Source organism: Brienomyrus brachyistius, unplaced genomic scaffold, assembly GCF_023856365.1.
Source record: "Brienomyrus brachyistius isolate T26 unplaced genomic scaffold, BBRACH_0.4 scaffold33, whole genome shotgun sequence".
NCBI lineage: Eukaryota > Metazoa > Chordata > Actinopteri > Osteoglossiformes > Mormyridae > Brienomyrus > Brienomyrus brachyistius.
The window spans coordinates 806,083-820,053 of record NW_026042308.1 but is presented as its reverse complement, the minus strand read 5'-3'; the positions used below and the strand labels follow the sequence as shown (position 1 = coordinate 820,053).

At 44.5% G+C, this 13,971-nt stretch overlaps 1 protein-coding gene across 4 annotated transcripts in view; it reads right to left on the bottom strand.

Moving 5' to 3' along the window:
• Positions 1-13,971, bottom strand: part of LOC125721464 (NACHT, LRR and PYD domains-containing protein 12-like) — a 388,574-nt gene that overhangs the window by 170,861 nt on the left and 203,742 nt on the right. For all 4 annotated transcript variants that reach the window (XM_048997388.1, XM_048997386.1, XM_048997385.1 and 1 more), the window contains exon 9: positions 6,340-6,513. In XM_048997388.1, coding sequence (XP_048853345.1) covers positions 6,340-6,513 — 174 coding nt within the window. The remainder of the gene's footprint in view (positions 1-6,339; positions 6,514-13,971) is intronic.

The following is a 13,971-nucleotide window of genomic DNA, read 5'->3' as shown; positions in this document are numbered from 1 at the left end:
GGCTCCGATGGAGTGGGTCGCTGTAGACATGTTAGGGCCCTTTTCCGTGATGGACAAGGGGAACTGTTATGTGTTGGTGGCCATGGATTATTTTACCGAGTGGCCAGAGGCATATGCGGTGCCTGATCAGAGCGCGGTGACTACGGCTACCCTTCTGGTGGACGAGATGTTTTCCCGTTTCGGAGTCCCGGAGGAATTGCACAGTGACCAGGGCCGAGACGGAAGTGTTTGGAGAGGTCTGTGCCCGTTTGAGGGTGCGGAAGACCCACACCACCCCTCTGCACCCGCAGAGTGACGGCCTGGTGGAGCACAACCGGACCCTTGCCACGCAGCTCACCATGTTGACCAGCCAACACCAGAGGGACTGGGATCGCCACCTGCCGCTGGTGCTGTGGTCGTACCGTACCGCGGTCCAGGAATCAACACGATCTACCTCGGCGGCACTGTTGTTCGGGAGAGAGCTGAGGACGCCTGTGGACTTGGTGTTCGGTTCCCCGCCTGAGCCAGAGGTGCCTGGTAAGCCGGGTTTGGAGTACCTATATCACCTGCGTGAGAGGCTGCGGGTGGTGTATAGGCTCACCCGCCAGGCGCTGGCAGAGGCTGGTTCCAAACAGCGGCGGGCGTATGATGTGCGTGCCCAGGGCAGGGACTTTGGGGTTGGGGAGATGGTTTGGGTGTACAGTCCTGTGAGAAAGAGGGGGCTGTCTCCTAAGCTCATGTCCCACTGGGAAGGACCCTGCACTGTCTTGGAAAAACTTTCAGAGGTGACTTATCTGGTGCGGCTGAGCAGAAGGGCGAGGTTGGTGGTTCTACACCGGGACCGTCTTGCGCCTTACCGGTCTATGGGTGTGATTCTGGTGGGGGTGCGGGGTGTGGACGAGCCCCAGCCCCAGCCTCCTGTTTGTTCTCCTGCTGTTGCTGTTGCCACGGAGGTGGTAACGTCGGCCTCGGCACCTCACAGGCTTTGTGTTGGGTTAAGTGTCTGGGGACATCCACAGCTGAGGTGGGGGCTGTGTAACGGAGTTGAGACGGGGGGTGACTTCCAGTATGCACTGCCCCTGCCGAGTTTTGTTCGGGTTGTTTTGGGTCTGTTTTAGGGGTTAAATGAGTTATCGTTAAAGTTGTTGTGTTTCGTGCTCTGGGGAATGTGTAGGAGATAATTTCAGTTAGTTTCATTTAAGGTGTGACGGTTACCGTCGGTGAAATACCGTGTTGTTTGTATGCCTTGGGGCAAGTTTTAAGCCAATGGGGGAAGTGGGTGTTGGGCATAAAATTGTTCCAATTTACATGCTCGGTACTAGTTACAAAAATAAAAGCTTGGGGATTCTCTCCTTTAGATCCTTTGCTCCAGTGTTGTCATTTTTCTTGCATTGACGTATAAAACAAGCAAAACCGTCGCAGTGTGGAGGATAGGGACAGGTTCGGCAACACAGAAAAGCAAAAATGAACGAGCAAATCACGTGCTAAATTTAAGAAATCCTCTCTGGTCTTGAATAACATTTACTTTGTTGTATGTATCAAATAAAATTTTAATTAATCAAATTAAACCTAAATTTTTAAGGTCTGGAATTTTACGTTACATAAACATATTGTTATTTGTAATTAAATGTATTTATTTATATTAATCTACCTACTTAAACAAAAAAAAAATATTGATGATGTAATTAATTTTATTAAGACAAGTGGCTACACAAAATTCATTTATCTAAGAATAGGTACAAATTCTAAGTTCATAGTTCAATTATATGTTATATGAACTAATTCATTTCAATAAAATTTGAATTAAACTCAACTTGTAGCATCACCTTTGTTGATGTAAGGCCAACTGATTACCAGTACTGGCCTTGTGGCCATGGGTGATGAGTAATATGTGCAGAAAGGTGTTAGGAAAGCTGTAATGCCCTTAGCTTGGCAGGTCCTCTTGCTGACATCTGCTCCTGTGCCCTGGTCAATGGTTGGTTGAGAGGCTTTGGCTTCCTGAGGGGTAACCTATGTGGGGATTGGTGGATCACTAAGGTTTACTTATTGGGTGGTGCCATGGGACAGATAGGGGCAACCCATTTTGTACCTGTGTGTCATCCATATCGGCTAGCAACCTGTAACAAGGTGTAGTCACAGTGATGTAACAGTTTATGGTGTAAATTGAACACTAAAAGAGTTAATAAATTTTAACACTGTACAAAAACAATCACTGTACTTTGTAGAGTGTTAAATTTAACACTGATTGGTGTGGACCATATAAACACTGCAGTGTTAATTTAAGTCTGCACATATGCTTTCTGTACATGGCAAATATGCCAGTGTTAAATTAACACTGCATGGTGTTTATATGGGTTCCACCATTCAGTGTTACCTGTAACACTTTACAGTGTGTAGTGAGTGTTGTTTTTACACCGTTAATATTAACTCAGGGGGCGGCATGGTGGTGCAGTGGTCAGCAGTGTTGCCTCACACCTCTGGGACCCGGGTTCGAGTCTCCGCCTGGGTCACGTGTGTGGAGTTTGCATGTTCTCTCCATGTCATCGTGGGGTTTCCTCCAGGTACTCCGGTTTCCCCCCACAGTCCAAAAACATGCTGAGGCTAATTGGACTTGCTAAATTGCCCATAGGAGTGCATGCGTGAGTGACTGGTGTGTGAGTGTGCCCTGCGATGGGCTGGCCCCCCATCCTGGGTTGTTCCCTGCCTCGTGCCCATTGATTCCGGGATAGGCTCCGGACCCCCTGCGACCCAATAAGTCAATGAGTCTCCAGCTCCACATATCTGCTCCATTTTAATATGCGCACAAGAAGTCATGAGGATCAGAAGAGCCGTCCCACATTTACCCACCATCATGAGAAAGACTCCAAAGAGGACCTTAGAGCTTTTTCGTAGTTTGCATTGACGTTTCGATGGCTTAGTTCTGACTGATCTTGATGAGTAGGGAGCTGTGGTTTTTTTGATATGCAGTTTTATAACATAAACTCTTTAATAACAATTTAACTCTTGGAGGTGTACAGGACACTTCTCCAAAGTGGTGTATATTTTAGTGGTTTGGGGGTGTTTTTGAGTACCAGCCCTGCTCTTGTATGATAACAAACTAGGCAGTACTGATAAATAATTATCCAAAAAATCCTAAACTTTCTGTAAGGTACGGCCACCAGCCATGCCCAGAGCGTACAGGTGCCACACCAACTTCAATCAGACAGCTGTATCTCAGGCCTGCCTCAGCCAATCATCACCAAACTTGAATATGTCCTGTAGGACGGTAGTGGGAAAGGGCCCTCCAACTTTGTTGCCGATTGGTCAAACTGGGGCGCTATGGCCACTGTTCATATGTGTCTACGACCCAACTTAACTGAGAAGGCTTAAAAGTAATGAGTAGCGTTTATCAAATGGAGCGCAGGCTCCACCTGCTGGCCAAATCATTTACATTCCCATTTCAATTAAACAGCTAAATCTCAGGCATGCTTCATCCGATCCTCACAAAATTTGATCCACTAATTTAGCACTGGCCCCCAGACAGACCCTCCAACTTTGGTGCCGATCGGTCAAACTACGGCCACTATCCATATATGTCTAAGACACACCTTAGCAAATTCAGCTGAAATGTCATTATTTCCTATAAAACCTTCAAAAAATTGTTACCTTTCCCTTCATCTGACTCCAGATTTTTAATTGCCTGTCACTTTCCTGCCATTTCACTCATTATCATTATTATCATTATCATCAGACTTCTTTTATAACATAGGCAGTGTGTACTGCAGATTTCAGTACACTGTTTCATAAATGCTATTCCACCTTTTCAGGCCTTCTCATGTCTTATAGATCAGCTTACAAAAAAGAAAAGCATGATATTACTGCTGGTGTAAGCAGTATTCCCTCAAATAAGCAGTTGTTATGAATATTTAAGACAGCTTATATTCACACAGGTACTATAAACTAAGCTAAACCTGCAAGATCTACACTTACCACATTAGGTAGGCAGGTGCCAATTTCTACATACTACTACATCTGACAGAAGCCACACATTCTTTTGGGCTCAGGCACTCCACCAGAGGGTTCTGCATTCTTTCCAACATCTACTGACCTGTTACACCTACACTAAAACCATCTCCATCCTAATTTCTACCTACTACTCAGACTATCTCACCCAAACCAGTCCTGTTTTGTCCTACATCTACTGACCTGTCAGACCTACAATTAACAATCTCCATCCTGTTACGAGACTATGCAGTTCTGTCTGACTCTTTACTATCCTCGCTGCTCGTGTCAGTCAGTCCTCCTGTTCTCTGCCGTTCTTCCTCTATTGTCCTACCTGTCCGAACATCTTACACTTTGGACCCTTCAGTCACTGCCTGCAGTTACTAGTTTTAATTTGTATTTGCAGTGATTTTTGTAACTGTAGATCAAACAGTTCAGCTGTGTACTGTTGATAAATAAACTGTAAATTTTTAGCTTTGTTAAATCTTTAATGACAGATTATTTTCTCTTCAATATCAGAAGCTCTACAACACCACTACAAGTGGCCTGGGTTATAAATGAAGTAAAGTTAAGTTAAGTTAAAGATAGACGGTTGCCATGCGCTAATTAGCCTGTTGGTTTCAAGTACATTTCAGGTGATTTAGTTTGGAAATTTTTATTTCTGCTTCTAGTAATTTGCTTACAGAATCTAATGTGTGCTACCAAAGTGCTTTGTTTTGTTTACATCTCTGCATATTCGTTTTTTGGTTTCACAGCTATGTGTCCAGTTAAACGATTATTATATATGTTTACATTAATTACATTCAGTTGTAAGTAGTAAAGTGAATATATTATTTTAATTTACCAGAGAATGCAGTTTAATTATGTCACTCAGTTATGCTTTTGGCACTGCTGAACCGGGACATCAATCAGATACAATAAAAAGCTTTTATCCTAGTAGGATTTACAATATAAATATATAAAATGGGGACATACTGGGGAAGGGAAAAGCCCCCCCACGCATCAGGGTTACACTTTACTGGTTCATTTTAGTCAGAGAGAAAACCTGTCATTTTGCATCTTTGTTCACCTTGCTGAACCCCGTTATTATTATTATTTTTTGTCTAACATATATTTCAGAGTAAAAAAGGATTATACAAGTTAAAAAGCAGAGTTACCATGAAGAACCAGCAACATGCGTGATACAGTAAAAATGATTTCTCCAGCCCACAGTGAGCTATCCCAGCATGCACAGTGATACTGAGCAGTTTATATAAAGCTCAAACCCTGGATAGAGGGACTCAGTGAATGAGGAGGTGAATCTGTGCAGGAGGGTCAGTGCATCAGAGGAGACTCTGTAGAAGGACAGAGCACCAGCCTCCCAGTCCAGATACACTCCTACTCTGCGGGAGCCTGAAGGCTCTATGGTTATGACAGTCTCTTTATTATTGTGCAGGACAGAGTAACTGTGAGGATCACAGATCAGAATCCATGACTTGTCATTGGCTCCAAGTGCACAGTCCGTACTCTGTCCTTTCCTCCTTATTCCTTTATAAGTCACTCCTATCCCAGCTCCAGCTCCACCCCACTCAGCCTCCCAATAGCACCGACCAGTCAGACTCTCTCTGCACAGAACTTGGTAACAGCGGGCAAATCTCTCTGGATGATCAGGATATGGCTCCTTTGTCCCCCATGTCGCCTTCCTGTTCCCCTCTGACAGAGATAGGCGTCTGTGTGCTGTCCTGAGGTCCAGTATCAGCTGGCAGGAGTCTGTAGGCAGGAGGAAGAGCCACTAATACCATCAGGCAGAGCGGTGTTTTAGTCTGTACTTTATTTTTCTGTACAACACAAAAACAGCACAGCTTCCCCTGAGGAAATGGGAATTCAGGTACAGACAGCCCCAGAGTTAAGAACCCCCGACTGATGGACAGCTCGTACTTACCAATAGACTGTCGTACAGCGTCTTATGTCAGAAATGCATACGCTACTTTGTGAAACTTGTGAAAACATTGAGTGGTAGTTTGTTTTTTTGTTTTTTAAGTGTTTTTGGTGATGTTTGTTTTGTTTTTATCTTTTGAATGTTGTTCTAAATGACACACACATAAACTCACCTAAACACAAACATGGAAATCCATCTACACACAGTGCAAAAAGCCACACTCATCACAACAATTGTGTGAATACAACCATAACATAATATTCATGGTATTATTAATAAAAAACATACAAACACACTTACATTTCTGTAAGCCTGGTCTGGTCCTGCACTCTCCACCGTGATCCACACTGTAGGAGAAGCAGAATGACATAGTGCTGCTGTATCCATTTATTAATTGGTGCCTCTTCTTCACATACATGCATAAGTATCTGTAGCGTGTCAGACACACACTCTGTACTCACTTCAGCTTCTCCAGTTTACAGCTGGGATCCTCCAGTACAGCAGAGAGCAGCTTAACTCCCGAGTCTCCTGGGTGATTGTAGCTCAGGTCCAGCTCTCTCAGGTGTGAGGGGTTTGACCTCAGAGCTGAAGCCAGGTAAGAACAGCCTTCTTCTGTGACTCTACAGCCTGACAGCCTGCAGAGAGATGGACAAAAACACTGATAAATAAGATCACCTCACCAATACAATAATTACTTTTAAGTAAATGCAAGTTCTTCCAATAATTACAGTTTACAGTGTGGAATACCCAATAATACTGACCTCCGAGTCTCCAGTTTACAGTACAAATCCCCCAGTCCAGCAGAGAGCAGCTTCACTCCTGAATCCTGCAGGTCATTGTCACTCAGGTCCAGCTCTCTCAGGGGTGAGGAGTTTAATCTGAGAGCTGAAGCCAGTGACTCACAGCATTTCTCTGTGAGATTACAGCTGTTCAGCCTGAAACAGGAGCCGAGTTATTATTCACACACAGACCAGAATATATTACATTGACAAAAGTATTGGGACACCTGGTAATTACGCCTACAGAAGCTTTTATGACGTCACATTCTAAATCCATAGGCATCAATCATGATCATGGAATCGACCATGGAAGCCCATTGCATGAAGCTCACGGTGCACAGTCTTTGCTCCAGAGGAAGTCTGTAGCTCTGCAGTTATTGATTCAGCAGAGTACTGGTGACTTTCACGCACTATGTGCCTCGGCACTCAGCAACCCTGCTCTGTTACTTTACATGGTCTGCCACTTCATGGAATCAGTGATATTCAGCTAAGTAAGAAATCCAGCTGTGTGACACAGGCCCCGTTCTTTTATTTCAGGATACCCCAAGTTTAAACACTAGTCGCAGAAACACCAATCCTTTCAGATTTCATATTTGTTTAAAAGAAATATTTATAAATAGTAATACTTCATTCATTCTCATGGAATTGTCTTTTTGCCTATCCCATCTCGTTCTTCATAAAAGACAAAGGCAGGTGAGAGGAAGTGTGAGGTTACGGCACAGGGTCAGCCAGCATCCAGCGCTCCTGCAGTGACTGGCATTAAGGGCCTAAGGATGATTTCAATTTCTGAGTAGTTTTCCCAGTATTAAGGCAAACTAGAACATTCTGGCTTTTGCTGGTTCATTCCACAAATGATGGTCTTGGAAAATCTGCATTTTTTAATGACATCGATACCTTCAGTCTATATAAGATCTGGGATCCAAATAAATCCAGCCTGGTTATTAATCCAAGAGGTGGAAATTAATGTTATATTTATATAGTTTCATTATTTACTTAAAACAGTGTTAATCTATTACTGCCAGACTAGATCTGTTGTCACATCCAAAGCCAGGGGCACCTGAGGCCAGCAGAGGGCGCCAGTGAGCAGCCAGAGACAGCAGCCTTTTGGAAGCTCTCAGCTCTGGGGTCCATCACATGGACACACCTGCTGACAGTAACACTCACACACCATGTTTGTGGGGCTGGTGTGTGGCTCAATAGGCTAAGCCTCTGTGCCTGTGGTCAGACAATCGCTGGTTTGAGGCTCAGCAGAACAGTCACATGTCTGTGGGCCCTTGAGCAAGGCCCATAACTCCCAGTTCCAAGGCTGCTGGATGTCAGGTGACCCTGTGCTGTGACCCCTAAGCTTGCTCTCACCTGTAACTGTGTCTCTCATGGAGAATGAGAAGAGAAGCATTCCAATGCACCTGTTCTTGTGCAAATAAAGGATCATTTCATTTACAAACCCTACAGATAAACAGTCCTCTTTGTTTCTATAACAGGTTAGGATGCATAATGGAAGGTAATGCAAATTGAAACTTTTTGTTTTTTTAACTAAATTACTACCCTCAATCATTCTAAAATCTGGGTTCCAGATTATCAAGCCTAGTTTTTAACCCATGAGGAGGAATATACTGTATATTTTACTTATTTTAAACTGTTTAAAATGTTAATGCATAAGTGTCAAGCAAGATACATTTCCACATCCTCACTTACAGTGCTGTCCTAGATGTCTTGACCACAGGCAGCAGCCTCCAGTGCTCCTTATCTGATCTGATGAATTTCTTCAGATCAAACACATCCAGCTTCTCAGCTGACATCAGTAAGACAAAGGCCAAAGCTGAATACTGAGCAGGTGAGAGATCTTCTGCTGAAAGACTTCCTGAATTCAGGTATTCTTGTACTTCCACTACTAGAGAATTGTCACCCAATTCACTCAGACAGTGGAACGGGTTGATGGTCCTTTCTGGAGATAAATTCTCCTGTATTTTCTCCTTGATATATTGGGCTATTTCCTTAATGGTATGTGAGCTGATTCTTGTCGGCCCCAGTAGCCTTTGTAACAGAGTCTTACTGGAGTCTGTTGAGAGGCCCAGGAGGAAGCGGAGGTAGAGGTCCAAGTGTCCATTCTTGCTCTTTAATGCCCGATTCACTGCAGTCTCCAGCAGGTCAGCTGATGAGTTCGACAGAAACACATATAAAGCAGCGAGATACTCCTGGATGCTCAGATGCACAAAGCAGTACACCTTCTCCTGGTACAACCCATACTCCTCTTTAAAGACTTCTGTGCACACTCCAGAGTAAACTGAAGTTTCAGCGACATCAATGTCATTTTCTGACAGATCTTGCTCATAAAATATGAGATTGCCTTTCTCAAGGTTGTCAAAAGCCAGTTTATCAAGTTTTAAAAGGAATTCATTTCCAGATTTATTAAATTCACTTTCATGGTTTTTCATCCATCTCACCACCAATTTCCTAAACCAACTTGTCCAACTCAGGGTTGCGGAGGTCGGTAGCCTATACTTGTCATTTTTTAAACTTGTCTGAAAGATCATGAAGTGTGTGTACATTTCAGTCAGAGTCCTTGGAATTTCTGCACTGTCAGTCTCGCTAAAAAGCCTCTCAAGCACAGTGGCTGAAATCCAGCAGAACACAGGTATGTGGCACATGATGAAGAGGCTCCTTGATGATTTCACATGTGTGATAATCCTGCTGGCCAGGCTCTCATCACTGAATCTCCTCCTGAAATACTCCTCCTTCTGTGCATCACTGAACCCTTGTATCTCTGTCACCCGGTGGACACACTCAGGAGGTATCTGATTGGCTGCTGCTGGCCGGGAGGTTATCCAGAGGAGAGCGGATGGGAGCAGATTCCCCTTAAAGGATACTGAGACAGATGGGGGGAGGGGAATGTGGAATAGGAAGTGTGGGTGTTTAACACAGAGACCTTTTTCACTGGCAGCCGATTCGAGGTGGGGGATGCAGTGGCCCGTCACCGGTGAAGACAGTGAGGAGAGGGGGGGTAAATGTGTAGGAAAGATGGGGCTCCGTGGTGTCGGTAGGACTGGCAGCGGGGCGGGTCGAGCTCTGACGCCGGGGCTTGTGGTCGGTACGGCACAGCGGGGCGGATCCTCTCCCTTTTATGGAGGAGGACGGGGAGGCTGGTGTTGCCTCAGTCCTGGGAAGTAAGCGTCCTTTATAAAGTCGGACGTTAGTGTGGATGTGTACGTGGCTGGGCGTTGATGAGGGTTTTAAATGAGAGCTGCGGCAACGTGTGCTCAGGGCGGGGAAGGAATTAGTATTTAGTGTTTAATGGTCATCATTGACACACCACCATACAAAGTGGACAACAACAAAATGTGTTCTCTACGTTTAACCCACATGTTACACAGGGGGCAGCTAATTCAGTACCCGGGGAGCAGTGCTTGGGGGTGGTATGTTGCTCAGGGTACCTCAGTGGGGCCTGGATGGGTGGGGTTTCGATCCTGGAATCTTTCAATTACGAGTGTGTGGATCTAATCATCAAGCCACCACAGAGTAACTGCAGAGTTACGGAAATCACTTACAAAGATTTCATATTGACCCTTTTCTTTATAATAAGCACATGAAGATTCTGTTTTAATGGGGTGTGTGTTGTTTTTAATTCCTATGTTTTTATTTTAGCATGTTTTTCAATATTCCAGATACATTTTTATACTGTAGCTGAGGATTCACTGCCTGAAATAAACGGATGCAGCACGTGCTGTCGCCTGTATCACTGCCTGAAATAAACGGATGCAGCACGTGCTGTCGCCTGTATCATTGCCTGAAATAAACGGATGCAGCGCGTGCTGTCGCCTGTATCACTGCCTGAAATAAACGGATGCAGCACGTGCTGTCGCCTGTATCATTGCCTGAAATAAACGGATGCAGCACGTGCTGTCGCCTGTATCACTGCCTGAAATAAACGGATGCAGCACGTCCTGTCGCCTGTATCACTGCCTGAAATAAACGGATGCAGCACGTGTTGTCGCCTGTATCACTGCATGAAATAAACGGATTCAGCACATGCTGTCGCCTGTATCACTGCCTGAAATAAACGGATTCAGCACGTGCTGTCGTCTGTATCACTGCCTGAAATAAACAGATGCAGCACGTGCTGTCGTCTGTATCACTGCCTGAAATAAACGGATTCAGCACGTGCTGTCGCCTGTATCACTGCCTGAAATAAACGGATGCAGCACGTGCTGTCGCCTGTATCACTGCCTGAAATAAACGGATTCAGCACGTGCTGTCGCCTGTATCACTGCCTGAAATAAACGGATGCAGCACGTGCTGTCGCCTGTATCACTGCCTGAAATAAACGGATGCAGCACGTGCTGTCGCCTGTATCATTGCCTGAAATAAACGGATGAAGCGCGTGCTGTCGCCTGTATCACTGCCTGAAATAAACGGATGCAGCACGTGCTGTCGCCTGTATCATTGCCTGAAATAAACGGATGCAGCACGTGCTGTCGCCTGTATCACTGCCTGAAATAAACGGATGCAGCACGTCCTGTCGCCTGTATCACTGCCTGAAATAAACGGATGCAGCACGTGTTGTCGCCTGTATCACTGCATGAAATAAACGGATTCAGCACATGCTGTCGCCTGTATCACTGCCTGAAATAAACGGATTCAGCACGTGCTGTCGTCTGTATCACTGCCTGAAATAAACAGATGCAGCACGTGCTGTCGTCTGTATCACTGCCTGAAATAAATGGATGCAGCACGTGCTGTCGCCTGTATCACTGCCTGAAATAAACGGATTCAGCACGTGCTGTCGCCTGTATCACTGCCTGAAATAAACGGATGCAGCACGTGCTGTCGCCTGTATCACTGCCTGAAATAAACGGATGCAGCACGTGCTGTCGCCTGTATCACTGCCTGAAATAAACGGATGCAGCACGTGCTGTCGCCTGTATCACTGCCTGAAATAAACGGATGCAGCACGTGCTATCGCCTGTATCACTGCCTGAAATAAACGGATGCAGCACGTGCTGTCGCCTGTATCACTGCCTGAAATAAACGGATGCAGCACGTGCTGTCGCCTGTATCACTGCCTGAAATAAACGGATTCAGCACGTGCTGTCGCCTGTATCACTGCCTGAAATAAACGGATGCAGCACGTGCTGTCGCCTGTATCACTGCCTGAAATAAACGGATTCAGCACGTGCTGTCGCCTGTATCACTGCCTGAAATAAACGGATGCAGCACGTGCTGTCGCCTGTATCACTGCCTGAAATAAACGGATGCAGCACGTGCTGTCGCCTGTATCACTGCCTGAAATAAACGGATGCAGCACGTGCTGTCGCCTGTATCACTGCCTGAAATAAACGGATGCAGCACGTGCTGTCATCTGTATCATTGCCTGAAATAAACGGATGCAGCACGTGCTGTCGCCTGTATCACTGCCTGAAATAAACGGATGCAGCACGTGCTGTCATCTGTATCATTGCCTGAAATAAATGGATACAGCACGTGCTGTCGCCTGTATCATTGCCTGAAATAAACGGATGCAGCACGTGCTGTCGCCTGTATCACTGCCTGAAATAAACGGATGCAGCACGTGCTGTCGCCTGTATCACTGCCTGAAATAAACGGATGCAGCACGTGCTGTCGCCTGTATCACTGCCTGAAATAAATGGATTCAGCACGTGCTGTCGCCTGTATCACTGCCTGAAATAAACGGATGCAGCACGTGCTGTCGCCTGAATCACTGCCTGCTCTCTTCTCATTTTAAACCAGTGTTTTTCCAAAAGTACATTTTTGTTATTAATTGGCAAAACATTTCATTTAAATTAGGCAGTTGTATAACTATTGCATCTTATCATTATATTATTATTGCTGAGAGCTTCACAATGTGATTAAAGGTAAAGACATGATATTACTGTGGAATATTATTTAGCACTTTATAACGCATAGAGAATGTAATCATTGAACTCTTTTAATAAGCTGATGTAAGCTGTGTAGAGAGTGACCTTGTAATCTTTAGAGAATGCAGACCAATGACTGCTGTGCACAATCTAACGAAAAGTATGAATTAGCACCTTGTGTTGGCTTAGAAGTTTCTGTATCTGTTAGTTATTTTGTTAGCTTTTGATGTATGAATATGTACTTTATTAGTGCTGCAGCTTATCACTATCTTGAAGGACAAATATATTATTAACCCTCTAGCCAGACAATGTGCAACAAGCAGAAGCTGCCAAGGTTTGCTACAGAAGGAAGGGATTCGCCTGAGTTCACCCAAAGTTCACAGCTAGGTATTTAAAAAAACCAAGCAGAGATGGTTACGCCACCATTATGTTCAGCCGAGGCACCAACCAGTAAAAGAGATGATCGACAAACTTATCATCTAAGGGTGTGGATCAAGGGAGAAAACGACGATGGTGAATGGCTGAGGGAATGGTGATGAAGTGACGAGACATTGTTATGCAGTAATAAAATGTACAAAAATTTGTGTTAAACAGTATTGGACAGACTCCTGCAGAGTGTCCAGCCTTGGCTGTAATCTCGCTGTTGCAATAAAGACTAAATCTGAAGATCTACACAAGCGGCTCCTGACTCCTGATTGGGCGGGAAGAAGAACCACAACATTACGAGGTTTAATACCACTATAGTGTAATACAAATAAAGACCAAATTGGCTGTGTGATAGATTTACTTAGGCAGACTAGATTTATTTTGTGATTCAAAAATGAAGATATTACATGGCATATCTTATCGTGGATGAAATGAATACATTTTGTTAATAACAAGGTAACATGCACAATTTATTCAGAATAATTTTATTATATTTTGAATGTTCATAGTCTCCATACAAACATTTGAAGGCTGATGTCATTGAACTGCGATTTTTAAAAAATACGGGACAAGAAAACTATTATTTAAAAATATTATACATAGGCTGTAGTTTGATGCCTCAGAATAATGGCACATGCAGTGACATTGTATTTATATGCACACTTACATGAACTGGCGGTAAATACATGCCTACATCTACCCTTCAGAACAGTGACAACATGTTATTTTATCTTGCAGTCTCAGAATAATAGCATGACAGATACAAAAACAAGAATGACCAAGAAGTCAAAATGGCGTCATAGAATGACATATTGTGGCTTGATAGTAGTCTGGGTGCTGACAGACAGCCTGTACTCTCAGGCCACTCCTGCAGCCAGGAACACATGCAAGGATATCAAGGGTGCATCAGTAGCATCCTCACCGAATGAGAAAACTCCCATGAGTCATTCTGGCCCAAGTTCATTCTTAAAAGACAAGTCAGCAAGACCGGTCTCACCAGGGCAAGTACGGTCTT